Source organism: Ovis aries, chromosome 3 (assembly GCF_016772045.2).
Source record: "Ovis aries strain OAR_USU_Benz2616 breed Rambouillet chromosome 3, ARS-UI_Ramb_v3.0, whole genome shotgun sequence".
NCBI classification, from domain to species: domain Eukaryota; kingdom Metazoa; phylum Chordata; class Mammalia; order Artiodactyla; family Bovidae; genus Ovis; species Ovis aries.
In genome coordinates, this window is record NC_056056.1 from 34,297,421 (window position 1) to 34,325,233 (window position 27,813).

Genomic DNA, 27,813 nt, shown 5'->3' on the forward strand with positions numbered 1-27,813 from the left:
AAGTCTCGCGATCAGTGGAGAAGGTCGGAAGGAGCGGAACATGGCCCCTTGCGGGCTCGGCAGTTCTTTGAGCTTGGTTCTCTGGGCTGCAGCCCTGCTCTTCGTTCTGAGCGTGGGAAGGGGTTTGGCGCTACCCGAGGTACTGAAGCAGATTAAAGGTTGGGTTGAAAAAGAATTGCTCGCCGGCACTGGGCTCTCCCCTCTCCCCTGCCTGCCGCAGCCTCGATTTCGTCCCTGGGGCCTCCCTAGCCGTCACCCAGCCGGCTCCCACTCCCGAGTACTCCACGCCGCTGTCGCCTCCCAGCGCTTTCGCCCTCCTGACGTCCAAAGACGTTTGAAATTTGACCTCCTCGCACCTTAGTATTCGAATAACTATGAGTTCTTTCCACAATGGGTCTTCCGGCCGTTCTGCAAGCTTGCTGCGTTCTAATGCCGCTGGATAGCGTGCGTTGGTAGGACTGTACTTTCTGTAATGCTTGATGAGTTCTTTGTGTACCTGCAGTCCTTTTACACCCGGTCACATGGGGCTGGCAGGTTGAAAAGTCGTTGGAGAGGGCATTATAATTATAAACGTGTTCGAATAGTAATTCTCAGAGATGAGATCCTTCCTGGACAAGATCTGGTACAGAAATTCTCCGGTGCGCTGTTTTGGCGCCTGGTTCCAGAGGAAGAAATATGTCTTCTGTAAATCTGACATAAAAGTCCCGTGTTAGAGGAATTCTGGAGCGTATACTGGCAGTTAACGTTTGAGCTTCTGTTTTTGTTTTTTGTTTTTTGTTTCCCCTTGGCTTTTCTTTCTGAAGTTCTAATAGTTTTCTCTCTTCTGCAGATATGCACCCAGTGTCCAGGGAGTGTGCAAGATTTGTCAGAAGTGGCTCTTTATTGTAAGCGGACACCAGAGCTAACGCTGCGAGCCCGCTGCTGCCTAAATGGGGAAGGCACCATCCTGGGGTGAGGGAGGAGAAGACCTCCCTGGGTACTGGAAAAGAGTTCCCAAGCCGGATTCTTCAAGGCTTGCCTGATTGGTTTTGGAGATAAATATTCATACATATTTTTGAGGCATCTAAACCATGAATCTCAGACTTCTAAATCTGTTTTTGGCTAAGTGAAGAATCTGCCTACAGTTCTGGAGACCTGGGTTCGATTCCTGGGTTGGGAAGATCACTCGGAGAGGGAAATGGCAACTCACTCCAGTATTCTTGCCTGAAGAATCCCATGGACAGAGGAGCCTGGCGGGCTACAGTCTATGGGGTTGAAAAGCGTGGGACACATACTGAGTGACTAACACTTTAAACAACCCTGTGGTTCTTCCTGGTTGAAAAACATAAAAGTCATAATTTTGAGCATTTTTAAACCTTATTTCTTTTGTTTATTATCAACTCTCTGGCTTATTTACTGTAGTGTCTCCATGAAATGACTCCTTTGGCCTCCAGGACACTATGAAATATGGTTTTCTTCCTCTTCTCATTAATTCATATTTGAGGCAAATTTCTCTGTTTGTCCCCTTATACAGATTACTTCCTGCATTGTTTTCCCCTCACACTCTTGAGAATCCACTTATTCTTACAGCTTCAACCATTATGCAGGTGTCTCCCAAAACTAGATCTCTTTTCATTTCCTTTGACTTTTCTCCAGATATATGGAGAAAACATAATAGATTCCTATTAAATATTTCCTTTTTCAGAGCACCCTCACTTCAGTTTCAGAAAGTCACTTGTCTTGCTTCCATTCTCCTCATTCCCTTATCTATCTACTTATTTATATTGAACTTTCAGAAAACCAGTTTCTTTCCATTATTGCTCTTTGGCTTTAAAATTAAACTTATAATTGTCTGTGGCCCTAGGATAAAGTACAAACCAGGAACTATCACAGACTGGCCCAACCTACCTTTCCAACATTACTTTCAATTAGTTGTCCACTCAAACCCTCCAGGAGAGTCTGGCTTCAGCCTTCTACCTCCAAAAGCAGGCCACCTTTGTTTCTCTGTTCAAGCCTCTCTCTTTACCTAAACTTGCCTTCCTCCATCAAATTAGGACCTATCTGTCCTTTAATTCCAACATCTTTTGTGAATAATCTGTACTACTAAATGCCAGAGTAATATCTTTTAATTTTTCACTTCCTCTAATCCTTAGTGTCCATAGCATTCAAGTTAATTTTATATACTGTTCACATTGCAATTTAATGTTTATATATTTTTTATTTTGGGTGATGGTCTTGTTCCCCTGCTGCTGCTAAGTCGCTTCAGTCATGTCCGACTCTGTGCGACCCCATAGACGGCAGCCCAACAGGCTCCCTCGTCCCTGGGATTCTCCAGGCAAGAACACTGGAGTGGGTTGCCATTTCCTTCTCCAAGGCATGAAAGTGAAAAGTGAAAGTCAAGTCGCTCAGTCGTGTCCAACTCTTAGCAACCTCATGGACTGCAGCCTACCAGGCTCCTCTGTCCATGGGATTTTCGAGGCAAGAATACTGGAGTGGGGTGCCATTGCCTTCTCCTAGTGCATTGTAAACAACTTGCAAGCTAAGATACTGAATGTTATTTTTAATTCTCCCAATTTTTGCAGTTAGTAGACATTAAGTAATATTTGCAGTTAGTAGTCATTAAGTAAATATTAAGGCACTATTCCATTAAGTAAAGAAATAGCAATAGATATTGAAGAAATGTGACTAGTGCAAATGAGGGACAGAATTTTTAAAATTTAAGTAGCTACATGTGTTAGTGGTTACTTAATTGGACAATGCAGAATGAAACCATCTACCAGAGTGCCTAGTTTGTGGCCCTGACATAGGTGTGTTCAATGAATATTAGCTGTAAAGGGGATTGTAATAGCTTACCCTGGGTGAAGGGGAAAGATACACAGTTTCACTAATTACCTTATTTCCTCAGGCTAGATCTCCAGAACTGCTCTCTGAAGGACCCTGGTCCAAACTTTCCTCAAGCACATACTGCTATCATCATGTAAGTTGTTAGTTATCCTCCTTCCCAAAAGGTGACCTTGGAGTAGGGTTGATGGGAAAGTCTTTGAGGATGGACTGCTAAAAAGATGTTTGAAAATTGTCTACATTTGGACAACTCAGAAGAACTGGATTACCATCCAGAAAGATGTGTGAATGGAAGTCAAGTGTTTTCCTAGAGCACAGTGCTAACAGTGTGTGCTTTGCAGAGACCTGCAGGCAAACCCCCTCCAGGGTGACTTGGTCAACACCTTCCATGGCTTTACTCAGCTCCAGACTCTGTGAGTAAGAGTGTGGGGTCGGGGAGAGAACCAAAGAGAGGCAGTGCTATGAACTCAGCATATTGGTCTGAGTTTGGTCTGCATATTATGACTGCCTGTGTTGTGTTCAGGATACTGCCACAAGATGTCAACTGTCCTGGAGGTATTAATGCCTGGGATACTATCACTTTTTATATAAACAACCAAAGCTGCGAAGGACAAAGGAATATTTGCAACAGCACTGAGGACCCAGGTATGCTGTCTCACCTGCACCCCTCTGGAAACTACCTCTCCTCCCTGTATTCTCTACTTTAGATCGGAAGGACGGTAAAGTGCCTTTTGCTCAGGTTTCCGAAGTGTTCAGTTCAGTCTGGGCGCTCAGTCGTGTCCCACTCTTTGCGACTCCATGGACTGCACTATGCCAGGCTTCCCTGTCTATCACCAATTTCCGGAGCTTGCTCAAACTTATGTCCATTGAGTCGGTGATGCCATCCAACCATCTCATCCTCTGTCATCCCCTTCTTCTCCTGCCTTCAGTCTTGCCCAGCATCAGGCTGTTTTCCAATGAATCGGTTCTTTGCATCAGGTTTCCAAAGTATTGGAGCTTCAGCTTCAACATCAGTCCTTCCAATGAACACCCAGGACTGATCTCCTTTAGGATGGACTAGTTGGGTCTCCTTGCAGTCCAGGGGACTCTCAAGAGTCTTCTCCAACACCACAGTTCAAAAGCATCAATTCTTTGGCATTCAGCTTTCTTTATGGTCCAATTCTTAGATCCATACATGAATGACTACTGGAAAAACCATAGCTTTGACTAGACAGACCTTTGTCGGCAAAGAAATGTCTCTGCTTTTTAATATGCTGTTTACATTTGTCATAGCTTTAATATGCTCTCTAGGTTTGTCATAGCTCGGAAGTCTTAACCCCTTGGAAAGAAAGGTCTTAAAATTATTTTGTTATCATGACAGTGTTCTGATTATCTGTAGTCTTCTTTCCACTCTACCTTTGACCTAGAAATAGTTGAGAGAATCTAAGCTGTAGGAGATATATGGGAAATAAACCTAATGAAATCCAGTGATGTTCTCTGTTTTTCTCTGGCTCTCAGAAATATGTCCTGAGAATGGATCTTGTGTACCTGATGGTCCAGGTCTCTTGCAGTGTGTTTGTGCTGATGGCTTCCATGGCTACAAGTGTATGCGCCAGGTAAGGAATTAGGCCTCCTAATTGAGATACCCATAAATCAAGTACCTCTTTAAAAGAAGATCAGCAGCTGATGCAAATCACCTAGAGAAGGAAGCTAGAAGAAAACTGCCCTGGCTGAGGGCACAGATATGCTAGGAAATTACTGGATGTTAGGTTGTAAGCCCTTGGTGTATCCCTGTATGAAGTGTTTTTGGTCTGTTATTCACAGGGCTCCTTCCCATTGTTCATGTTCTTTGGTATTCTGGGATCCACCACTTTATCCATCTCCATCCTCCTTTGGGGGACTCAACGCCGAAAAGCCAAGGCTTCATGAACCACACAGGTCTCCCTACTGACCTAAAGATCATCCCCATCTTAGCCCAGTCAGGGAGATTTGCTTCCTAAACATCAATCGTCAGCGGATCCTCCCAAGGCAGAGGCCTCGGATGGAAGGAAGATGGAAATTTGCACAACCCTGGTGTGTTGTAGACATCCAGTCCGGGAGTGGACTAGTACCAGTTTACATTTGTGTTGTTGACCATAATAAACAGTTTTTCTTTTTTTCCTCTTGTCTGTTGGTTGGGGTGGGAAAGGCTGCTTCGGGGGAGAGCTGTGTTTCACAGGTTTCCCTTACCTTCGCGCTTGGTAAGGGGTGACCCAACCCGCTATCTGCCCTGGCCCCGCCCCTCACGCTCCCGGCCCCGCCCCTCACGCCGCTAGCTGCTTGCGCCGCCGCAGTCTGCCGCCGCCCAGAGCGCCTGGGCTCCTGCGCGGTTTACACAGCGCTTGGCTCTAGACAGCGGCGCGGCGAGCCACGTGGATCGATTCCGGGCGCGCAGTCATCTGGTGGTTCTAGCATCGACCCGGGCTTGCTGCGGTTTCCCTCTTCTCTGTGATCACCCCCGCCTCTGAGCTCCGTTCCCATGGCCGCCCTGGTGTTGGAGGACGGGTCGGTCCTGCGGGGCCAGCCCTTTGGGGCCGCTGTGTCGACTGCCGGGGAAGTGGGTAAGCAAGTCCGGGCTGGCTGCCGACCTCATCTGTCTCTCTGATGCCCCTCTCTGCCCAGCTTGCTCTGCTCAGACCCCGCCATTTTCCCGCCTGCACACCCCCTCCCCCGCCATTCCCTAGCCCGCGCCCCCCACCCCCCCGCCCGCCTCCGTATCCATACGGCCCAGGGGCATTCTCAGCGCTCCGGGCAGTGCTCCGAAGGATGCCCTGCCTAAGCCCCAGCTCTGCCTCTTTCTTGCAGTGTTTCAAACCGGTATGGTCGGCTACCCCGAGGCCCTGACTGACCCTTCCTACAAAGCACAGATCTTAGTGCTGACATACCCTCTGATCGGTAACTACGGCATCCCCCCAGATGAAGTGGATGAGTTCGGGCTCAGCAAGGTAGCCAGCACCAATGCTTGTTCTACATTCCTTTTCGAATCAGTAGCTATTAACTGTTAGTGAAGACACTGCCATTCCGCTAGTCATTCTAGAGAAAGCTGATACACACTGAAGTGATAGACAGGCCCTGTGCGGGGCTTGTTAGGTGCCTTGAGAGGCACAAAGTGCTGGACCAAGCCAAAGAATCTGAGCTCCGATAAGATTTTTGTCATAAAGCTTAACTGCTTTAAGAGTGTATAGATTAATGGGAAAGAGATTGGAATACAGTGTCATACCCTTCTCAATGGTAGTAAGTCCTAGTTTCCCTACCAAATCAATTAAGCTGATTATCATCTAAACCTGCTTTACTTACCTTGCCTCATTTTTTTACCACTTTTCAGTAGAGTTTTTAACATGTAGATAAGAAAACAGTTTCCTTCTCAGTGAAGTTTTTCCTATTCCTCCTCTGGAATTTGGAAACTAAGTTGCCCTCTGAGAGTTCAAGTGAAAAAACAAATCAACACGTGCATCATAGTCACCATAGCCTCAGTGCAGTATTCCTCAAAACTCATTTTATTCTGATACTAGGCTTACTGAGCCTTTAATTCTTCATATGCTTTCACCACTCACCCTGACACTTGGGAGAAGAAACTCTAGGTAAAAGACATGCCTGTTATTCTGGAAAGAACCACTCCTCATCATGACCTACAAATTCAGTGTTCTAGTTTATAATGCATTATCTTGGTTAATTTACCTCAGTCTTCAGCTTTGTCAACTCTAGATACAATGTCAAAGTTGAGTTTATACACTTGGAAAATTGAGGCCCTGACAGAACCAAGATGAGTAAAGCCTCCAGGAGCCCCCAGCCCACCACTGACGCTTTTGCAGCATATATGCCATGAATGTATGTCCAAGTGCAAATTCGACCGTCTAGCCATGGAGGGTTCTACCAGACTAGCCTTCGCATCCCTAAAGAACAGTCTCAACATTCATCTTTCTTAAACCTTCTACCACTAAGCAGATGTAATTTAAATATGCTACTTCCTCCGCAATAAACAGCCTGTTTCTCTACTTCGTTATTATAAGCTTATATATTGAGTAACAAATATGTTACTTTTTAAAATGATAGTCCCTTATGGAGGGGGTGTAATAATCATTCCTAGTATTGTACCCTGAGCCTTTATTTTTATTGAGTTAAGGTACTATGCCCCTGCCTGTTCTGTACTGTTTTACTCTGAGAATATGATCTTGTTATCTACACTACCTTAATATTCTACTTCCCTGAGTAGTAAATTAACATCCTGAAAATAAGACCTTGTCTATTCGTGCTCATGCTTGCCTCCCAGCATCTGTTATACCTGGCATGAAATGGGCCCTCTGTAAACTTCATTGACTACTATCATATGTCAGATATCTTGCTCTTGAGTTCAGAGATCTCTGATGAAGACAAATGAACACATTTGTAATACAATGTAAATAGCAAGACAAGTGGAAGTAAAAGTGAACTTAGATGAGTTCTAAGGAGGCACAGCTGCCATGGGTGAGAATGGGGGTGACATCATGGAAAAGGAGATAAAAGAAAAGGGAGGGAAAAGGAAAATGTCCTTTCAGTTATCACTGTCATATCAGTGCCATCAGGCACCCCAGGCCTATGTGTTGAGTGTTTCACGTGGGAGGCAGCATTGCTGATAAAAGGCAGAAGCATGAGGTGCTTGGCTTGTTAAAGGAATGACAGGTCATGCACTGTGGCTGAAGTACAGGGTCCATGGCCCTCCAGTGGGGAAAGATGGCTCGGGGAGGTATGTGGCCCTGGGCTCCTCACCGTCTCCTCCTTCCATCGACAGTGGTTTGAATCCTCGGGGATCCATGTGGCAGGGCTGGTGGTGGGAGAGTGCTGTCCCACACCCAGCCACTGGAGTGCCAGCTGCACCCTGCACGAGTGGCTGCAACAGCATGGCATACCCGGCCTGCAAGGTATGGTGCAAGCATTGCCGTGTCTGGATGGAACATAGGTACCTGGGGAGAAAGAATTAAGAGAGGTTCTCTGTGGACCCTTGGGACTTGAGTCCAGGGTTGTGATAGAATGTACCTGATTCAACTGGGGGAACGAACTGAGCTCTCACTCAGGTGGGAAATTTCAAGCGTGTAAAAGGAAAGAATAGGATAATGAATCCCCAGTTTCATCAACTCAGGGCTAAACTAATTTCATCATCACTACTACAACTTCCAGATTATTTTGGAGCAAATCTCAGACATAATATTGTTTCATCTACTGAGAGTTCAATATCTATGAAAAAGAACCCCTGTAAAAACATGATGACAATAACACTACCATACCTTTAAAAAATTAACTAATTCCTTAATATCAAATATCCAGGGAGTGTTTAAAATTTTTCCAGTTTTCTAATTAAAAAAAAAAAACCTGTTTGATAATATTCCTGTATTGTCATTTAGCATGTTCTTTTGTCCCTTGGTATTACTTTCTGTAAACAGATCTGGGATGGTGGTTCAATTCAAATGTGATACTTGGAGGCAAGAATACTTCATGGTGGGGTCGTTCTGGAAGGGCAGCCCAGGATTTTGATGCCCAGAGGACAGCTGTGGGTGACTCGGGCTCTAGAATCGAAGTCTTAACTTCCTGCATGACTGCACTGAGGGAGTGATCTCTCAGAGTCTGCTGTTTCAACAGGAGTGGACACTCGGGAGCTGACTAAGAAGCTGCGAGAGCAAGGGTCTCTGCTGGGCAAGTTGGTCCAGGATGGGACAGAACCTTCAACCCTGCCCTTCTTGGACCCCAATGCCCGCCCCCTGGTGCCGGAGGTCTCCACTAAGGTACAGAGATAGAGTGGGAGAGTGTTTCATGCTAAGCATAGTAGTTAATACTGTGTCAAGACTGCTTGTGAACACTTGAGGGAGAACTGGAAAAGGCCTCCAGAATACAGGTTTTGTGCAGATTATACCTACTATTCACAGCTGTCAACCATTTACTCCTCAGGTTCCACGGGTATTCAATGCAGGGGGAACCCCTCGGATCCTTGCTTTGGACTGTGGCCTCAAGTATAATCAGGTCCGATGCTTGTGCCAGCGTGGGGCAGAGGTCACTGTGGTACCCTGGGACCACGCGTTAGACAGTCAAGGTGAGTAGCTTGGGTCTGTACAAGGCCTCAGGCAAGCAGCATGTGTGGAAGATTTGGTCCTCCGTCCAGCTGCTGAAGGTCAATGTGAGTTGCAGAGAAGAAGGGGGAGAAAAGGGCTTTTGCTCTAATGGTGTGTCTCTCTAGTTGAATTATAGATTTTGATATTATCTTTTCTGCCCACTCCAGAGTATGAGGGTCTCTTCCTGAGTAATGGCCCTGGTGACCCCGCCTCCTATCCCAGCTTGGTATCCACACTGAGCCGTGTTTTATCTGAACCAAACCCCCGACCTGTCTTCGGGATCTGTCTGGGACACCAGCTGTTGGCCTTAGCCATTGGGGCCAAGACTTACAAGATGAGGTGGGGGCACAAGGGGTGGGGAGTCTTGGGAATGAGAATAGAATAGATTTGATGTTTATTAGTGTTGAAATTGGACTGGGGGCTGGTGAGAATCATGAGATCAGCCAGAGCTGGGTTTGCTGCAGGAGTGAAGTGAGGGTGAAGAGGGGCCTGAGACTCAGGATGTTTCTGCCTCCAGATATGGAAACCGAGGCCATAACCAGCCATGCTTGCTGGTGGGCTCCGGGCGCTGCTTTCTAACATCCCAGAACCATGGATTTGCTGTGGAAACAGACTCACTGCCAGCAAGCTGGCTTCCTCTCTTCACCAATGCCAATGATCACTCCAACGAAGGCATCGTACATGAGAGCCTGCCCTTCTTCAGGTGAGCCTATGTGGTTCTGGCACAATACCTGGATCTCTGCAGCTCTGAAGCCCACTGAGACTTAAAGATCAAAAAAGAAATCACAGCAGTGGGCCCCAGTCAGCCTTCCCACTACCCGCCTTTGAGACCGCCAGTGACAATGGCAGTTTTCACGATCCCCTCTCTTCAACAGTGTCCAGTTTCACCCAGAGCATCAAGCTGGCCCTTCAGATATGGAACTTCTTTTTGACATTTTTCTGGAAGCTGTGAAAGAAGCTGCAGCTGGGAACCCTGGGGGCCAGACAGGTAAGCACTTGAGTAGATCTAGGTTGGGGATCTAAGAACGGGCTCCAGGGTAGGCATAAGATGAAAGAGCCTCGGGAAACTGAGAGGAGTTTGGGAGGTCAGGCGGGAGGGGTGGGAAGGCAACCAAGCCAAAGTGATTCATTCATGCTTCTTCCATTCAAAGGAACTCCAGAGTCAAGTCCGGGTTTATGGTCCTGCCTCTGCCACTCATCAGAGGCGTGACTTGTTCTGGTTTCTTCCGTAAAGTGAGGGTTAATCTAGATGATCTCGTTTAACTCTAATGTACTGTCTTTCTTTGCCTCCAAAGTTCGAGAGCGGCTGGCTGAGCGCCTCTGTCTCCCTGGGATTCCCACCCCAGGCTCTGGGCTTACAGCACCACGAAAGGTTCTGATTCTGGGCTCAGGGGGCCTCTCCATCGGCCAGGCTGGCGAGTTTGACTACTCAGGCTCTCAGGTAAAGTGTGTCCATTGCTTCCCCTCTGGGCGTGTGGCCCTCAGGATGAATAGGGCTTAGGCATGAATACTGGTTGTAGGGAAGAAGTGACCCAAGCGAACTGGGGAATACACAGACAGGTGAGAAGTCAGTTATTAGGGACTGAGAGTCCAGGAAAGGGGGAAGAGGAAGATAAATGCTGGTCTAAGACCAAAAATCTTGCTTCTCTAGTCGAGGCTGATATGCCATCTTTATCCCCCTAGGCGATCAAGGCCCTGAAGGAGGAAAACATTCAGACATTGCTGATCAACCCTAACATCGCTACCGTGCAGACCTCACAGGGGCTGGCGGACAAGGTCTATTTCCTCCCCATAACACCTCACTACGTAACCCAGGTATGACTCAGGCGAGGCTGGACTGCAGAGAAGACCCACATGGGCCAGGCGATCCTGTGCCAATTCTGTGATCTGCTACCTAACCCCAGGGTCTCAATGCCTGTTACTCCTCCCTCCTCCCCCAGGTGATACGTAATGAGCGCCCAGATGGTGTGTTACTGACTTTTGGGGGCCAAACAGCTCTGAACTGTGGTGTGGAGCTGACCAAGGCTGGGGTACTCGCTCGGTACGGAGTCCGGGTCCTGGGCACACCTGTGGAGACCATTGAGTTGACTGAGGATCGGCGTGCCTTCGCCTCCAGGATGGCAGAGATCGGAGAGCACGTAGCCCCCAGCGAGGCAGCGAATTCTCTTGAGCAGGTTCAAGGGCTGGTGGGGGTAGACAGGTGGCGTTTCCTTCACAGTATATTTTCTCTGGGCCCAGGAGCCCTCTGCACAACACGCAGTCAAGACCTAATCTGTTTGTTCATCTGTGCTCATTGCAGGCCCAGGCAGCAGCTGAGAGACTGGGGTACCCTGTGCTGGTGCGCGCAGCCTACGCCTTGGGTGGCCTGGGTTCTGGCTTTGCCTCTAACAAAGAGGAGTTGTCTGCTCTCGTGGCTCCAGCTTTTGCCCATACCAGCCAAGTGCTGGTAGACAAGTCCCTGAAAGGATGGAAGGAGATTGAGTATGAGGTGGTGAGAGACGCCTATGGCAACTGTGTCACGGTGAGTGATGGAAGAGGGGCAGTCGTGCAAGGCAGCGTGAGCTGTTGTAAGAGCCCGGGCAGGGCTGAGATCTTTGAGAGTTCAGTGTCCTCACACCCAGGATGGGTGCATCTCCAGAGGCAATAGGACCCTGGGATGCAGCCTCCTGCCCCTCCTCACTCCCTATGGCGATGACCTCATGGTCACCTTCACAGGTGTGTAATATGGAGAACCTAGACCCACTGGGTATCCACACCGGGGAGTCCATCGTGGTGGCTCCAAGCCAGACGCTAAATGACAGGGAGTACCAGCTACTGAGGCAGACGGCCATCAAGGTGACTCAGCACCTCGGAATCGTCGGGGAGTGCAACGTGCAGTACGCCCTGAACCCTGAGTCTGAGCAGGTGAGACTCCAGGCCGTGGGGCTGATACTCTAGCTGCTGGAGCACCGTCTGTAATTTGAGGGCCTCTAGGCCAAGGAGCCTTTTAACCCTCCAGACCCTGGAGCAGAAGCTAGCATTATTTTTGATAGGATTGGGGCTTTATCGTCCTGCCTTTCTGAGGCCTCTCCTTTCTGAGGCCTTCTAGGCCAGTTATTTAGTCTCTGTTTTCTCTCTTTGCAGTACTACATCATTGAAGTGAATGCCAGGCTCTCTCGCAGCTCTGCGCTAGCCAGTAAGGCCACCGGCTACCCACTGGCCTATGTGGCAGCCAAGCTGGCTTTGGGCATCCCTCTGCCTGAACTCAGGTACAAGGATTGGGAAGAGATGGGGTAGGGGTAGGGGTGGGGGTGAGATCGTGGGAGCTGGGAAAAAAAAAAGTTTATGGGACGAGGGATAGGAAAAGGACATTGGCCTGGGTGTGGGTGGGAGAGCAGTATCTGCAAGCTCACCATTTAGCTCCTGCCCTGTCCTCTTGGCAACCCCACCTGACGGCCCCCAGGAACTCGGTGACAGGGGGAACGGCAGCCTTTGAACCCAGTCTGGATTACTGCGTGGTGAAGATTCCTCGCTGGGACCTCAGCAAGTTCCTCCGCGTCAGCACAAAGATTGGGAGCTGCATGAAGAGCGTGGGTGAGAGACACATCCCAAGAGACCCCTCCCCAGATCACCTCACGGGGTCCCACACGTCCGAAGGACTTAGAATGTCATAGAGTCAGCTCCCTGGCGTGTCCTTTCAGCTCTTGTATGAGCAGGTTGTTGTGAGCGGTTTCTCAGAACTAATAGGGACATTTCCAACTAAGATAGTGGTTCTCCCCAGGGGTGAGGATCCAAGGCATCTGGAAATCCATATACACACTGCCTCCACTCCCCAGATGGCATGTCAGAAATCTTGGAATGGGGTGATAACCATCAGATTCTCGTCTCTTGTGTCACAAATGAGTAAGCAGGTACCCACAGAAGGAGAGTGTGTGGCTGAGTAGAGGGCAGAGCTGAAAACTGGATCTGTTGCTAGCTGCACGTTCCTCTGTTACAGTGTGTTACCAGTCATGGGTGAGGCCAGTTCCATGAAACTCCACCCACAGTGTTTCATAGCATTTTGCCTTTGGCCTCATCCCCAGGCTGTTAATGCCAGTGACAATTTGTTCTCCATGCTTGTTTAAGTACCAGTGTTTCAAGGAAATAACTGCTGTTTACTATGATCTCTTCTAAGGCCAAGTCAGCACAGTGGCAGCCATGCCCAGTGTATCTCCTCTGGGCACTTCCTGCCATAGTCACTAAATTAAAATTAAAAAAATAATAATAATTAATTGATCTGGTGCTGCATGCTAGTTGCAGCATGCAGGGTCTTTCTTTAGTTGTAGCATGCAAAGTCTTTGTTGTATCACATGGGATCTCTAGTTCCCTGACCAGGGATCAAACCAAGGCCCTCTGCATTAGGAGCATGGAGTCTTAACTACTGGACCACTGGGGAAGTCCCTCAAATATTTTTCAATACATTGTTTAAGATCAGAGCAGGATGTAAGAGAAATTTCATAGAAACCGAGACAATTAGTAATGAATGGGTATGATGGTCAGCTTTTAGGCAGTGTTAAGAATGCTGTAATTGAGTTAGTATGCTTCCTTACAGTGACCCTTTCTTTAAGTTTCCTTAGTTTGTCCTCCGCAACATTTCTACTAAAACAAGCATGTGCACATACCAAGCTGCCACCAGCTAAGGATAATAGCTTTTTACTGTGCTCCAAATTTCCATTAACAGCAATAGTAGCCTTTAAACTTGTAAGTCTAAGCTCAGATATTACTTGATTTTTAGAAATCTTACAAGACTGCCAAGTTGTTCCTTCTGGAGATGAATTTCTGTTATGTGAAAATTATAATAAACATGGGAACGAAGCCATAAATTGTAGCTAAGAGAAGTGGATTGAAACTAGGACAATCAAAGATTGATTCCTAGATGAGAGATTTAAGTATTTTACATCTGAGTATTCTTAGAATTTGATGTTCTTTGGTAACTTTTTGTAACTCTTATTATACAAGTAAGATACCTGAATCATTGAGAAATTAGAAAAGGTAGTTTTACCAAAGAAGAGTAATCACCTATAATCTTATCACACAGACATTAATTTGGGGATTTATATGATTCTGGGATTTTTCTAGGCTTGCATGTGAGTGCATTGGGTTTCTCTTTTATCCAGGATAAAAACTTTTGTAATATAACCACATTACAAAGACATTGAACAAAATCACTCATCCTCTTCCTTAACACTACAAGTACCATCTTGATGTTTTTGAAAATTTTCTTAAAGAAACAAATATTAGAATTGTAAATAGAAAACTACATTTGGTAAGAGATATTTGAAGACTCTAGGGTAAATTGTCAGAGGACATGAACAAACTTCATTGATGAGGAAATCAATAAGCAGGCCTGGGTGTAGGGGGGAAGTTTCCTCTTAGTAGTAGTTAGAAGAAATCTAGTTAAAATGAGAGAATTATTTTTACTTGTTGGCAAAAGTTGTTTTAAATGATTATACACACTTCTTAAAAGATTAGTTAAATTTATATTGGTGGCCAAAAGCTTTGTTCAGGTTTTTCATAACAGCTTATGGAAAAAGCTAAATGAACATTTTGGCCAACCCAATACTTTGTATTATAAAGCACAGACTCCTACAAAGCAATTAATACTTATCAAGGGCCAGAAAACATACCTTGCCTATTGCCTATGCACTTCTGAAAATATATCCTCAGAGGATAAACTAAATCCCAGATAGCATTACCATCTTATTTACAGTGATGAACACTTCAAAGCTAAATGTCCTTCAGTGAGTGAGCAGTCACTTTATGGTAAATCACACAAGAGTTAAACTGCTAGTAACAAAGGAAAGGAAAGTGAAGTCACTCAGTTGTGTCCAACTGTTTGCGACCTCCTGGACTGTAGCCTACCAGGCTCCTCTGTCCGTGGGATTTTCCAGGCAATAATTCTGGAGCAGATTGCCATTTCCTTCTCCAGGGGAATCTTCCTGACCCAGGGATCGAACCCAGGTCTCCTGCATTGTAGACAGACGCTTTACTGTCACACACTAATGTGGGAAAAGCTTACAGTGAGGGGAAAAGCAGGATAAATGTTTATGTAAACTATAATCTTGTATAAACATTTGGAAGACGTACTCTAGAGTGATAGTTGGAAATATGATTAACCCTGAGTGAATTCAAAGAATAATGGGATCATCTTACTACCCAGACTTTTAAAAAGTTTTAAAGGATCAGCCAGATTACATCATTACAATATGAATAAAGGAAACCAAATAAATGGATAACCATCAGTGATTGGGCCTCTGTGATCGTTCCAATGTCCACATGAAAATGGTAGGGAGAAAAAGCTGCAAGTGTAAGATTCTCAATGAAACAACATAAATCCACCACTGTGGGCTTGAGAACCTCCCAGAGATTTGACGGTAGACTGCCCACATTCTGGGCATCACCAGTGCCCCCGGCCCTCAATCCTCACATCAGATTCCTCCAGGTGAAGTCATGGGCATTGGGCGTTCTTTTGAGGAGGCCTTCCAGAAGGCTCTGCGCATGGTGGATGAGAACTGCGTGGGTTTTGATCACACGGTCAAGCCTGTCAGTGATATGGTAAGTGGCTCCCCTACCTGTGACAGCACTTTCAAAATGTACCTTGCTTCTTTGTGTCCCCAGCCCCCAAGCTTGTTACCAGTAATACTAGTACCAGTCACTAGTGGACTTTGCTGTGTTTTCACTTTGCTGAGGATTCTGTGGTTTCATTTCTCTTTATTATGGGGATGTATCATTAGACTTGTTTCTATAGGTGAGGAAACTGAAGCTTAGCTTGTCTGCCCTCTCCCCATTAGGAGTTGGAGACTCCAACAGACAAGCGCATCTTCGTGGTGGCAGCAGCCCTGTGGGCTGGCTACTCAGTGGATCGCCTGTATGAACTGACTCGCATCGACCGCTGGTTTTTGCACCGGATGAAGCGGATCATAACACACACCCAGCTGCTAGAGCAACACCGTGGACAACCTTTGCCCCCAGACCTGCTGCATCAGGCCAAGCGCCTTGGCTTCTCAGACAAGCAGATTGCCCTCGCGGTCCTCAGGTCAGGGATGGTGGGAGGACCTCAGGCTGAGAACCTGGGGCAGAGAACCTTTGTACTCCTGAGGGGCCCTCAGGAGGAAAAATGTGTGTGTTGGGGTGGGGGGGTGTTGGAGGTTACTGCCCTTCTTCCCTGGGATTTTCCTCTCTGATCCCTCCCTTGGATCTCTGCCCTCTGCTGGAGCCATTCGCCACCCCCATGGTCTATATTTCTGACCCTTCTTTAGCACAGAGCTGGCTGTTCGCAAGCTGCGTCAGGAACTAGGGATCTGCCCAGCAGTGAAGCAGATTGACACAGTTGCCGCTGAGTGGCCGGCCCAGACAAATTACTTGTACCTGACGTACTGGGGCACTACCCATGACCTCAGCTTTCGAACACCTCACGTCCTGGTCCTTGGCTCTGGCGTCTACCGTATCGGCTCCAGCGTCGAGTTTGACTGGTGTGCTGTGGGCTGCATCCAGCAGCTGCGAAAGGTCTCCGAGCTCGTCTTTCATATGGTTCTCTCTGCTGTACTGATCAGCTTCCGCAGCCATCTTCCCCCCATTCTCGATCCTAGCACTTTCTATTCATTGCTGCGCCTCACATCTGTCGTAGGGCTTTAGTGGGGTTGGGGGTCCCTTAGGCCGTCCTGTGCCCTACATGTGGTTCCTCTACAGAACTCCGTGTCTACTTTTCCAGTACCTTCCCTCCCAAGGCAGGCGTCCTGTACAGCGATTTCAGAGACAGCCAAAGCAGTACTCTCTGAAGTAGGGACTTGGGCTTCCTATCCCTCCCCTCCTATTGCAGATGGGGTATAAGACCATCATGGTGAACTACAACCCAGAGACAGTTAGCACCGACTACGACATGTGTGACCGACTCTACTTCGATGAAATCTCTTTTGAGGTGAGACGGGTGAAGGCTGCCTGTGAGCCTGGGTGGCCCGTCAAGTAGGAGCGGCTGGCAAACCTCAGACTCTTTGGAACTTGTGAGGTTTGAGGGGGTTTGGGTGAAGGATGCAGGGTGGTGAGCAAGAAGGCTCAGGCCCCTGACCCTATCTGTTAACCACCACCTGTTTCTCCTCCTTTACTGCAGGTGGTGATGGACATCTATGAGCTGGAAAACCCTGAAGGTGTGATCCTGTCCATGGGCGGGCAGCTGCCCAACAACATGGCCATGGCTTTGCATCGGCAGCAGTGTCGGGTTCTGGGCACCTCCCCAGAAGCCATTGACTCAGCTGAGAACCGGTTTAAGTTCTCCCGGCTCCTGGACACCATTGGTATCAGCCAGCCTCAGTGGAGGGAGCTCAGTGACCTAGAGGTGGGCTGGGCCCTGGTGGGGGGCTGGAGGCCAGATGGCATCATGGGTGAGTGTGCACAACACAGCTAAGCTCCCTGTGCCCTTAGTCTGCTCGCCAGTTCTGCCAGACCGTGGGGTACCCCTGTGTCGTGCGCCCCTCCTATGTGCTGAGCGGTGCTGCTATGAACGTGGCCTACACCGATGGGGACTTGGAGCGCTTCTTGAGCAGTGCAGCAGCTGTCTCTAAGGAGCACCCCGTGGTCATCTCCAAGTTCATCCAGGAGGCCAAGGTGGGAGGCTGCAGATGAGTCTCTGAAGGCAGTCCTTCAGCCACGGAGGCGACTCCCTGTCTCTGATCTGGGAAGGACGGGTTGTGCCAGGGCTTTTAAAGGCAGGGAAGCTTCCTGCAGGGGCAAGTGAGAGAAGGAAATGGCCCTTGCTGTTCACCACCTTGCCCTGTGCACCTTGCCCCACTAGGAGATTGACGTGGATGCTGTGGCTTGTGATGGTGTGGTAGCAGCTATCGCCATCTCTGAACACGTGGAGAACGCAGGTGTGCATTCAGGTGATGCCACGCTGGTGACCCCACCGCAGGACATCACTGCCAAAACCCTGGAGCGGATCAAAGCCATTGTGCATGCCGTGGGCCAGGAGCTGCAGGTCACAGGACCCTTCAATCTGCAGCTCATTGCCAAGGTAGTAAGAGGGGGCCAAAGAAAGGGACCCAAGGGCTGTAAGCGCCTCTTTGTTCTGTGCTGGCCACTGTGCTGGGGCACCCTCACTGGGAGGAGAGCTAGAGGGGCGGGGTCACATCTCAGGCCCCCAGTGTTTGTGACAGTCAACCTGCCCCGTGTCCTGGGTTGATGACCCACAGAACAATGAGTGAGGGGAAGACCTGATTCACTGGGGTGGTGTCACAAGCCCACTTGAAGAAGGCCTGATCAATCTCTGTCTGCCCAGGACGACCAGCTGAAAGTCATTGAATGCAACGTGCGTGTGTCTCGCTCCTTCCCCTTCGTCTCCAAGACACTAGGTGTGGACCTAGTAGCCCTGGCAACACGGGTCATCATGGGGGAAGAAGTGGAGCCTGTGGGACTCATGACTGGCTCTGGAGTTGTGGGGGTGAAGGTAAGGAAGATGGAAGCCCCAGGTTAGTGGTCAGCAGGGAGGCAGATAGCAGGAGGGAGTTCACCTGCTGCCCAAGCTATGTGCCCATTGACGAATAAAGTGAGCACCTCCTGTGGGCAAGGCCTTGCTGGGTGGTCAGGGAATAAGATGGCCCTCCTCCCTGAGGAGTGTCCACTCTAGTGATGGGAGGCAAGAGAAGTTGGTTCCCAAACAGCTTGCTTCTAGAGGTTCCCAAACAGCTTGCTTCTAGGATAGCATGTGATAAAATTGCAGAGTAGAGACCGAAGTGAAATGCTCACGGAGGTGCCACTTCCACAGAGGGTGACCCGGGAAGGTTCAAGAAGAAAGGTGGTGTTTGCACTGAGCCTTGGAATATAGTCAAGGTTTGAGATTTGCCGAGCTTGTTGAGGAAGTGTTCCAAGGCTAGGGAGTAGCCTCGTGGAGGCCAAGGGAAGCGCAAGCCTGTTTGGGAAGTAGCCAATGATTGGCGGGTTCATGTAGGGCAGCACGGGGAAGGCTCACCCTGTCTGGAGAAGGCCAAGAGAGGAGATCATTGCCACCCCTCCTGGTGCAGGGATGTGGGCCGCTCTCACTTCCTGCTCCCTCAGGTGCCCCAGTTCTCGTTCTCCCGCCTGGCGGGGGCTGACGTGGTGCTGGGTGTGGAGATGACCAGTACTGGGGAAGTGGCTGGCTTTGGGGAGAGCCGCTGCGAAGCCTACCTCAAGGCCATGCTCAGTACTGGTTTTAAGATCCCCAAGAAGAACATCTTGCTGACCATTGGCAGCTATAAGGTAAGAACCCACGTTGGGGGTGGGGGGGTGGAGGGTAGGGTGGGCCCTGAAGAGGTGGGGGTGGGTACAGATGGCCACTGCTCCCTGGGCCAGGGCTAACTTGAAGTGGAGGACAGGAGAAACAACCTCATCCTCCCTTCTTCAGAACAAAAGTGAGTTGCTCCCAACTGTGAGGCTGCTGGAGAGCCTGGGCTACAGCCTCTACGCCAGCCTGGGCACCGCTGACTTCTACACAGAGCATGGCGTCAAGGTATGGGGTGACCCCCCACTGCCCGCCCGCTGAGATATAAGAACACCCGGATTCTCTCCTGTTTCCCTGCTTTCCATGTCATTGTACGAATCATCTGTTCCACGTAGAACAGTAGAGTATACAGAAAAGCAGAGAAAAAAAAATCCCTCGTGATCTTTCCACCACTGTTAACATTCTGGCATATTTCCTTCCATGATTTCCTCTGTGTATTGTGTGAGCTCCATACTGCAGAATCCTTGGTAACCATAGTGTAAAGATTTTCTGGTCAAGAAAAATGCTTTGCCTGCAGTAAAGTGAAGTGGCCTGGTCCCTCTCCTGTGGGTCCTCAGTTTCTTCCTCGGCTCCTAGGCCACCTCCCCCCTCCCTTCACGCTGGCCTCTTGGCCCCCTGCCAGGCTCAGGTTGCTCCAGTCTTGTCTCTGGGCTCCAGGTGACGGCTGTGGACTGGCATTTTGAAGAGGCAGTGGATGGAGAGTGCCCACCACAGCGAAGCATTTTGGAGCAGCTCGCTGAGAAAAACTTTGAGCTCGTGATTAACCTGTCCATGCGTGGGGCCGGGGGCCGGCGTCTTTCTTCCTTCGTCACCAAGGGCTACCGCACGCGGCGCCTGGCCGCTGACTTCTCCGTACCCCTCATCATTGACATCAAGTGCACCAAACTGTTTGTGGAGGTAACTGAGACCCTGGGCGCCGGGACTGGGGCAGCCAGTGTCAGCAAGGGAGGAGGCAGAAGTGAGCATGCTCTGGGGCTGGGAAATCTCTTCATGGAGCGGCCTTGCTAGTCATCAAGCTTTGTGGCTGCAAAGAGAGAGGATGGATGTAGAGAGGAAGCCTGGTTTATGGGAAAACCCAGGCCCCATCTGCAGATCCCAGGCTGCCCTTTGATCTTTGCTGACCCTGATTTTCCCCCCGCAGGCGCTGGGACAGATCGGGCCAGCCCCTCCTCTGAAAGCGCATGTTGACTGCATGACCTCCCAGAAGCTCGTGCGGCTGCCTGGTAAGTGCATCTCGGGAGAGAACCTGGCTCCTGTACATCAGTAGGGGCTGTGGTGAAGGACGGCTGTGGGGCCCACTCAGCCCTGGACTGTTCAGAGTGGGAAGGGCCCAGAAGCTTACTCACTCTGAGCTCTTTATTCTCCATCCACGATGCCCCTGACTGAGAGCTTCACCACCTCTCACTGGTGTCAGTCGCTGCTTATTTTCCTACCTTGATGCCCTTGAGTCTCTGACTCTCCCTCCAACCTGCTGCCTGTGTGTTCTCCCAGGATTGATCGACGTCCATGTGCACCTGCGGGAACCAGGGGGGACACACAAGGAGGACTTTGCCTCGGGCACAGCTGCTGCCCTGGCTGGGGGCGTCACCATGGTGTGTGCTATGCCTAATACTCGGCCCCCCATCACCGACGCCCCTGCCCTGGCCCTGGCGCAGAAGGTGAGCCCCGGTTCTCCTGCTTCCTGGTGACCCACATCCCCCACCTGCCTCCCCCACCTCCCTCTACGCTGCTCCCTCTACCCCTCCCCAGGGGCCAGGCCACGTGAGCCAGGCTGGCACAGGTGCCGGTGGGCCCTATCTCGAATGTATTCCTTCCAGCTGGCAGAGGCCGGCGCCCGCTGTGACTATGCCTTATTCCTCGGAGCCTCGTCGGAAAATGCAGGGACCCTGGGCACCGTGGCTGGGTCTGCGGCGGGGCTGAAGCTCTACCTCAACGAGACCTTCTCTGAACTGCGGCTGGACAGTGTGGCCCAGTGGATGGAGGTAGGGGGTGGGTGGGGGTGGGGCCAGCCAGCCAGTGCCCCTGGTTTGAGGGCCCCCTCATGACAGGCTGGAGGCAGTGTGAGTTGGGAGCCCTGCAAGGGCTCGGGCGCTGCAGGGTCCCGGAACCTTCCTCCTTTCCCCAGCACTTCGAGACATGGCCATCCCACCTCCCCATCGTGGCCCACGCCGAGCGGCAGAGTGTCGCAGCCGTCCTCATGGTGGCCCAGCTGGCCCAGCGCTCTGTGCACATCTGTCACGTGGCACGGAAGGAGGAGGTGAGAGCCCCAGGGGCGCCCCTGTGGCTTTCCCAGTGACTCCAGGTGATCAGGATGGTCCTTGGGGGCAGGGGCGGCTCAGCACGCCTGCCCCGTGACTTTCCAGGAGGGGAGGTTGGCTGCGGGGACTGTGCAGGTCAGGGCCTCGAGGGACAACCCCCACCTCGAGGTCTCCCCACTCTCCCCCAGATCCTGCTGATTAAAGCGGCAAAGGCACGGGGGCTGCCGGTGACCTGTGAGGTGGCACCCCACCATCTGTTCCTGAGCCGTGATGACCTGGAACGTCTGGGGCCCGGGAAGGGGGAGGTTCGGCCCGAGCTTGGCTCCCGGGAGGACATGGAAGCCCTATGGGAGAACATGGCCGTCATCGACTGCTTTGCCTCCGACCACGGTGAGAAGGCCCGGGACGTACCCCCTGGCCCAGGGGATCTGGGCCAGGACCTTGGGCTCCATGAGGCCTGGGCTTGGTCTGGGTGGGACTCCAGCCAAGTTCCTGGTCTATCATAGGCGCTTGATAGGTATTTACTGAGAGAACGAATGAGCAAATGAGGAAACAGTAAATGAGAGAATCTGGGTGGAAGGTATGGGCCCTGAAGAAGGCAGCAGTCCCAGCTTCCCTGTTTTCGGATTCCCAGGAAAAGCTAGAGTCTGGGTTGGTAGTGAAGCCTTTCTTGGTGGCGTGTGTGACTCCCCAGCATGGAGGCCACTGTCCTGAGGGTGGTGCTCTCTCCCCCAGCCCCCCACACCGTGGAGGAGAAGTGTGGGCCCCGGCCTCCCCCCGGCTTCCCAGGGCTGGAGACCATGCTGCCCCTGCTGCTGACGGCAGTGAGCGAGGGCCGGCTCAGCCTGGACGACGTGCTGCAGCGACTGCACCACAACCCTCGGCGCATCTTCCACCTGCCCCCCCAGGAGGACACCTACGTGGAGGTGTGGGCTGGGGCTGGGGGCGAGCAGGCTCTTCCTGACCCCCCTCAGGAGGACATCTATGTGGAAGGGTGGGGCCAGGGGCAGGTGGGCCTCTGCAGTCCTGGGAGAGGGTGCATGTGGCGCCCGTGCCCACCATGACCCATGACTCTGGCAGGTGGATCTGGAGCACGAGTGGACAGTCCCTAGCCACATGCCCTTCTCCAAGGCCCACTGGACACCCTTTGAAGGGCAGAAAGTGAAGGGCACCATCCGCCGTGTGGTCCTGCGCGGGGAGGTGGCCTATATTGACGGGCAGGTACGTGTGTGGCCCAGGCCTGGGCTGTCATGACCTGTTGGGTGCCGTTCTCTTCCCACCCCAGCAGGTCTGCATGGTCCCACTACCCCTCCAAGCACAGGTCCCCAGGGCATCTTTTCTGCTTGCCAGCTTCCACCTCTTGACTGCCTGGCTCACTTGCCCTCCCTGCCTTCTGTCCACAGGTGCTGGTGCCACCGGGCTACGGACAGGATGTCCGCAAGTGGCCCCAGGGCGCTGTTCCACAGCTCACGCCCTCGGCCCCGGCTGCCAGTGAGCTAACCACGGTAATTTTCAGGGCTGGGGGGCTGGCATGGGGGTGTAGTCAGGGGCAGGTATAAACAGCACAAACATTTTAATTGGTGGGTCAGGGGCAATGGAAGGTTCGTCACTTAACAGTTAAAATCCTCACCACCTACCCTGTCTACTGCAAATTAACTCAATTTAGGAGGCTTCCTGTGGGAAACACTAATCCATTAACCCAACCAGAGAGAAATCTCTAAGAAGCCAGTGGGCCACCCCTGCTGGGGGCAGCCCAGTGGGAGAGCAGGTTGAGGGGCGTGATGGAGTGGACAGGAAGCAGTTTGGCTTTTCTTGAGGGACTGAGCTTGAGGAAGATCACGTCACTACCTGATGTTGTCTCTCCAGACCCCGGAGAGGCCCCGCCGGAGCGGCCCAGCACTCCCCGATGGCCGCTTCCACCTGCCTCCCCGGATCCACCGAGCCTCCGACCCAGGTTTGCCAGGTAAGAGAAAGATCCTGTGATCGGAGGGTGGGGCCGCCTGGACCTAGACACATGTAGGGACAGGCTCCTCTTCCCCGCAGTGTCCCAGGTGGCCCAAGTTTGGGGGCTCTGTGGCCTCAGAGCTATTCCAGTCCCGCTGTCCACTTCCCTTGTCCTTCCTACCGCCCCAGTCCTTATCTAACCCCCTGTTCCCCCCGTGCCTAAATCAGCCCACCCAGCGTGAGGTAGGCATCCCCCAGCCTCTTCTCACAGGCCCTTTTTTGTTGTGGGCAGCTGTGTTCCTCCGCCCGGGAGCTGGGACCCCATGGGGCAGCAGAGCGTGGGGTAAAATCCAGGTTGTTGGTTGCTGTGGGCCTGGCTGCCCCCCTTGCCTAGGATCCCTTTGCCAGCTGGGAGGGTCCCGGGAGGGCACCGCTGATCACACCCAACAGCCCCTGTGTGAAATCATGGGTCCGTGCCCAGAGCTGCCACCCCTGCCCTCAGCTAACCTACTGTCGCTACTATGGTGTGAGTTGGTTTAACACAGACACTGTGATCCGAGTCCCAGGAAGCTGGGGCTCTTCACACACCCCAGCTGCAGGTTTACATCTGTCCTGTTGCCCTGTTTGTAGCTGAGGAGCCAAAGGAGAAGACCTCCCGGAAGGCAGCTGAGCCAGGTAAGAGACTGTCCTGAGCACACGCTCGCTCACCTTTGGGGACCTCTCTGAGCTGGCCTGGGTAGGAGGAACCCTCTGACCAGCCTCTTCTGCCACGCCCCTCACTCTGCAGAGCTGATGGGAACCCTTGATGGCATCTGCTACCCTCCACCACCAGTACCTAGACAGGCGTCACCCCAGAACCTGGGGACCCCTGGCCTGCTGCACCCCCAGACCTCACCCCTGCTGCACTCACTAGTGGGCCAACATATCCTGTCCGTCCAGCAGTTCACCAAGGATCAGGTGCCTGGGGGAGGGAGGAGGGGGCCACCCAGAGCTGTGAGGATCTGGAGAGCTGGGGCCAGGAGCCCTGGAGGCCACACCCTTTCCAGCTGACTCGGGATCTTTCTCAGATGTCTCACCTGTTCAACGTGGCACACACGCTGCGCATGATGGTACAGAAGGAGCGGAGCCTCGACATCCTCAAGGTCAGGGTCAGGGCTGTGGGCTAAGGATGCAGGCCCAGTGGGCAGGGTTCTATAAGTAGTCAGAGGGGTCTCCCTCCCCGACCTTGGGTTCCCGCATGGTAGTCTACACCCTCCATCGGTGAGCCCTGCTCTGATGGTCCCGCCGCTCTAGGCTGCCTCCGTGGTGACCCTCCTCTGATCAGTGTGCAGCTGACCTGCGAGCCCTGAGTGCCAGCACACAGGCCCAGCAACCCAGTCCCTTGGTGGATACTGATGTCTTCATGGGAGAGGACGGGGTATACCTCTCCCAGAGAACAAACGTCTCATTCATACGCTTAACAGTAGCTTTTTGGAGGCAGACCTTTAGCTCACAGGAACACACTGTTGGAGATGCCGGGGCTTCGGTGGGTCACGGGGAGGTTTGGGGGAAGGGTTTTCTCAGCACCCCTCTAGGACACATTGAGGAAGCAGGCAGCAGCCCCACATGCTCCCTGGGATGGACACAGCTACACACACACACGCATGCATCTTGCCTCCCAGGGGAAGGTGATGGCCTCCATGTTCTACGAGGTGAGCACACGGACCAGCAGCTCCTTTGCAGCAGCCATGGCCCGGCTCGGGGGCGCTGTGCTCAGCTTCTCCGAAGCCACATCCTCTGTCCAGAAGGGCGAGTCCCTGGCTGACTCGGTGCAGACCATGAGCTGCTACGCCGATGTCGTCGTGCTGCGGCACCCCCAGCCCGGGGCAGTGGAGGTGAGGCCGGCCTCTGCTCCAGGGCAAGATCGATTGGGCAGGGCCTGCAGACACTGCCTGTAACTGCAGGTCTCAGGTGGGGCCAGATGGGTGAGGGGACTCAGGAGAAGTGGGACTGCGGCGGGGAGTGGGGGTCCCTGAGACTCAGAAGAAAGGATTCTTTCCTTGTCCCTGTGTCGCAGCTGGCAGCCAAGCACTGCCGGAGGCCAGTGATCAATGCAGGGGACGGGGTTGGAGAGCACCCTACCCAGGCCTTGCTGGACATCTTCACCATCCGGGAGGAGCTTGGGACAGTCAACGGCATGACGGTAAGGGTGCAGGCGGGGCTCAGAGGCCTGCCCTGGGACAGTCTGGAGAGGGAGGCAGGTGGGAAGCAGTTTCTGCATTTCAGAGCCTGTTGCATCAGGGGGCCTCCATTCTGGTCCTGAGGCTGAAAGCTTCAAAATGGGGGTGAGGGTGTGCTCAGTCTGGGGTCCTCCTGGTGATGGGCTGCCACCCACCCCCACCAACTCCCCGCCCAGATCACGATGGTGGGCGACCTGAAGCATGGCCGCACGGTGCATTCGCTGGCCTGCCTGCTCACCCAGTACCGTGTCAGCCTGCGCTACGTGGCGCCCCCCAGCCTGCGCATGCCCCCTGACGTGCGGGCTTTCGTGGCCTCCCGTGGCACCAAGCAGGTCAGGACCTGGGAGGCCTCCCGTGGTGGGATGGGGAGGGACCTGTGTTGGGCGGTCAGTGCAGGCACTGCGCTCACCCTGGCCGGGCCTCACTGTCTAGGAGGAATTTGAGAGCATCGAGGAGGCGTTGCCTGACACCGATGTACTCTACATGACGCGCATCCAGAAGGAGCGCTTCGGCTCCACCCAGGAATATGAAGCAGTAAGTGCGAAGCGGGGAGGAGCAACCCGGGGTAGCTGCGGCATTCCAGACTGGCAGCCAGGAAGGCTGGGCCCCTCGGTTGTAATAACTGCCTCCAGGGACCGGTGGTGGGGGCCCAGGCCGCATGGGCTCATAGCCACTGCAGCCCTGAGGTGCTTACGGGGCCCCTCCCTTCCCGCAGTGCTTCGGCCAGTTCATCCTCACTCCGCACATCATGACCCGGGCCAAGAAGAAGATGGTGGTGATGCACCCGATGCCCCGTGTCAATGAGATCAGGTGATGTGGCATCAAGATGGGGGCTGTGCTTGGGGGCACGGGGGCGGGGGCCTGCACTCAGTCCCGTTCAGGCTGTCTTGGGCCGGGCACTAACTCTTCCTTATCTTGCAGCGTGGAGGTGGACTCAGACCCCCGAGCCGCCTACTTCCGCCAGGCAGAGAACGGCATGTACATCCGCATGGCTCTGCTGGCCACCGTGCTGGGCCGCTTCTAGGGCCCGACCCCTCAGCCTCGGCTCAGGCCCAGCTGTGGGCATGGGATCTCGCACCCCCCACAGTGGCTGTACCCTTAGTAGCTGCTCTGGGGCATCCAGATAGGCCTTGTGCTCAGATGCACACATGTGGGGACCACGCTTCAGACACTGGACTGGACTGGAGCCATCTAGCATGGAGATGGGGCCGCAGGGGTGGGGCCCAGTCGGCCCATCTCCCTTCTTGCACCTCAAATCTGTATAGTTACTTTTTCACTGACTTAATAAAGCAGCTGAGCTGCCTCTGCTTCTTGCTTCCTTGAGTGTATCCTGGCTTTAGCAGAGGATGCTAAGTCCAGTAGGCAGAGCTTTCTTCTACAAAATGAGAAGAGTTTCTCAAATACAAGGGCACCTTGCTGGGCAAGCCTCTGTTCTGGCCAGGGGAGCAGGCAGGCCCCCATTTTCATTGTGGTGGTTCTTGGAGGTTCTGGGCAGGAACACGCCATTCTCTTGGTGCTGCTGAGGCCTGTGCTCCACTGAGGAGCACATTCCACTGATCTACGTCTGGCCCTCTTTCCTCCATTCAGGTGCATGAGTCATGGGGAATGGAGGGCTGAGCATCTAGGCCCTGATGGTGAGGTTCATTCTCCTCTAGGCCAGCGGTCCCCAACCTTCTTGGCACCAAGGACCACCGATTTCATGGAAGACAATTTTCCCATAGTGGGGGGGGGTGGGGACAGTTTTAGGATGATTCAAGCATATTACATTTATTGTGTACTTTAATGCCACCAGTCAAGAAGGTACTGGTCCATGAGCTACCATTATTCTCCTCTGCTCTGGTCAGTCCTCTCTCGGGGGCTCAGGTGACCACTGCATCCTCAGAACCTCTGCCATCCCTGGGAGGAGCACCACACACACACCCCCAACCTCCAACCCTAGCCCGCCCCCACAGCCTACTCTCCCTGGGAGACCACCTTGCTGGATTTTTTAGGCTGGACTAGGTCAGGGACGCTGAAGCGCCCTTTGGCTGGGGAACCCTGGGCTGGGGCCGTGGGGAAGTGTATGAACTGTTCCATTAACTTCAGTAGCATTAGAGAAATTTCTGGATCCAATAGGCTAACTTAGCACCCTCTGGGTACAAAGCACCATGTGCAGTGGGAGTATAAGGACAAACAAGGTAGTTATCACCCTCACCTCTGAGGCC

General features: G+C 52.1%; 2 protein-coding genes across 7 annotated transcripts; both read left to right on the top strand.

The window, feature by feature from the left end:
• Positions 1-9: 9 nt before the first annotated feature.
• Positions 10-4,957, top strand: ATRAID (all-trans retinoic acid induced differentiation factor). The gene is made up of 7 exons (XM_012166550.3): positions 10-139; positions 830-951; positions 2,885-2,956; positions 3,162-3,233; positions 3,344-3,465; positions 4,318-4,415; positions 4,624-4,957. The coding sequence occupies exons 1-7, from the start codon at positions 41-43 to the stop codon at positions 4,726-4,728; spliced, it is 690 nt and encodes a 229-aa protein (XP_012021940.1). The 5' UTR covers positions 10-40; the 3' UTR covers positions 4,729-4,957.
• A 188-nt stretch (positions 4,958-5,145) lies between these two features.
• On the top strand, positions 5,146-26,912 carry CAD (carbamoyl-phosphate synthetase 2, aspartate transcarbamylase, and dihydroorotase). Of its 6 annotated transcripts, XM_042245905.1 has the most exons (45): positions 5,146-5,399; positions 5,644-5,783; positions 7,607-7,736; positions 8,452-8,594; positions 8,758-8,899; positions 9,086-9,257; positions 9,436-9,621; positions 9,794-9,906; positions 10,214-10,359; positions 10,602-10,733; positions 10,859-11,092; positions 11,218-11,439; positions 11,634-11,822; positions 12,042-12,166; positions 12,361-12,491; positions 15,379-15,491; positions 15,728-15,972; positions 16,196-16,442; positions 16,756-16,854; positions 17,044-17,268; positions 17,355-17,537; positions 17,725-17,943; positions 18,208-18,375; positions 18,984-19,166; positions 19,312-19,416; positions 19,846-20,085; positions 20,330-20,411; positions 20,680-20,846; positions 21,006-21,170; positions 21,314-21,445; positions 21,635-21,836; positions 22,182-22,372; positions 22,527-22,667; positions 22,850-22,951; positions 23,313-23,409; positions 23,683-23,733; positions 24,021-24,065; positions 24,178-24,347; positions 24,458-24,532; positions 25,052-25,264; positions 25,447-25,572; positions 25,786-25,941; positions 26,042-26,143; positions 26,325-26,419; positions 26,531-26,912. In XM_042245905.1, exons 1-45 carry the CDS (start codon positions 5,318-5,320, stop codon positions 26,631-26,633), a joined length of 6,729 nt encoding a protein of 2,242 aa, XP_042101839.1. In that variant the 5' UTR covers positions 5,146-5,317; the 3' UTR covers positions 26,634-26,912. The 6 variants fall into 6 exon arrangements, 4 of the variants coding, with proteins under 4 accessions (XP_042101839.1, XP_042101841.1, XP_027822415.1 ...); XM_042245907.1 differs by lacking the exon at positions 24,178-24,347 and having other exon boundaries at positions 23,683-23,744; XM_027966614.2 differs by lacking the exon at positions 23,683-23,733.
• The last annotated feature ends 901 nt before the right edge of the window (positions 26,913-27,813 follow it).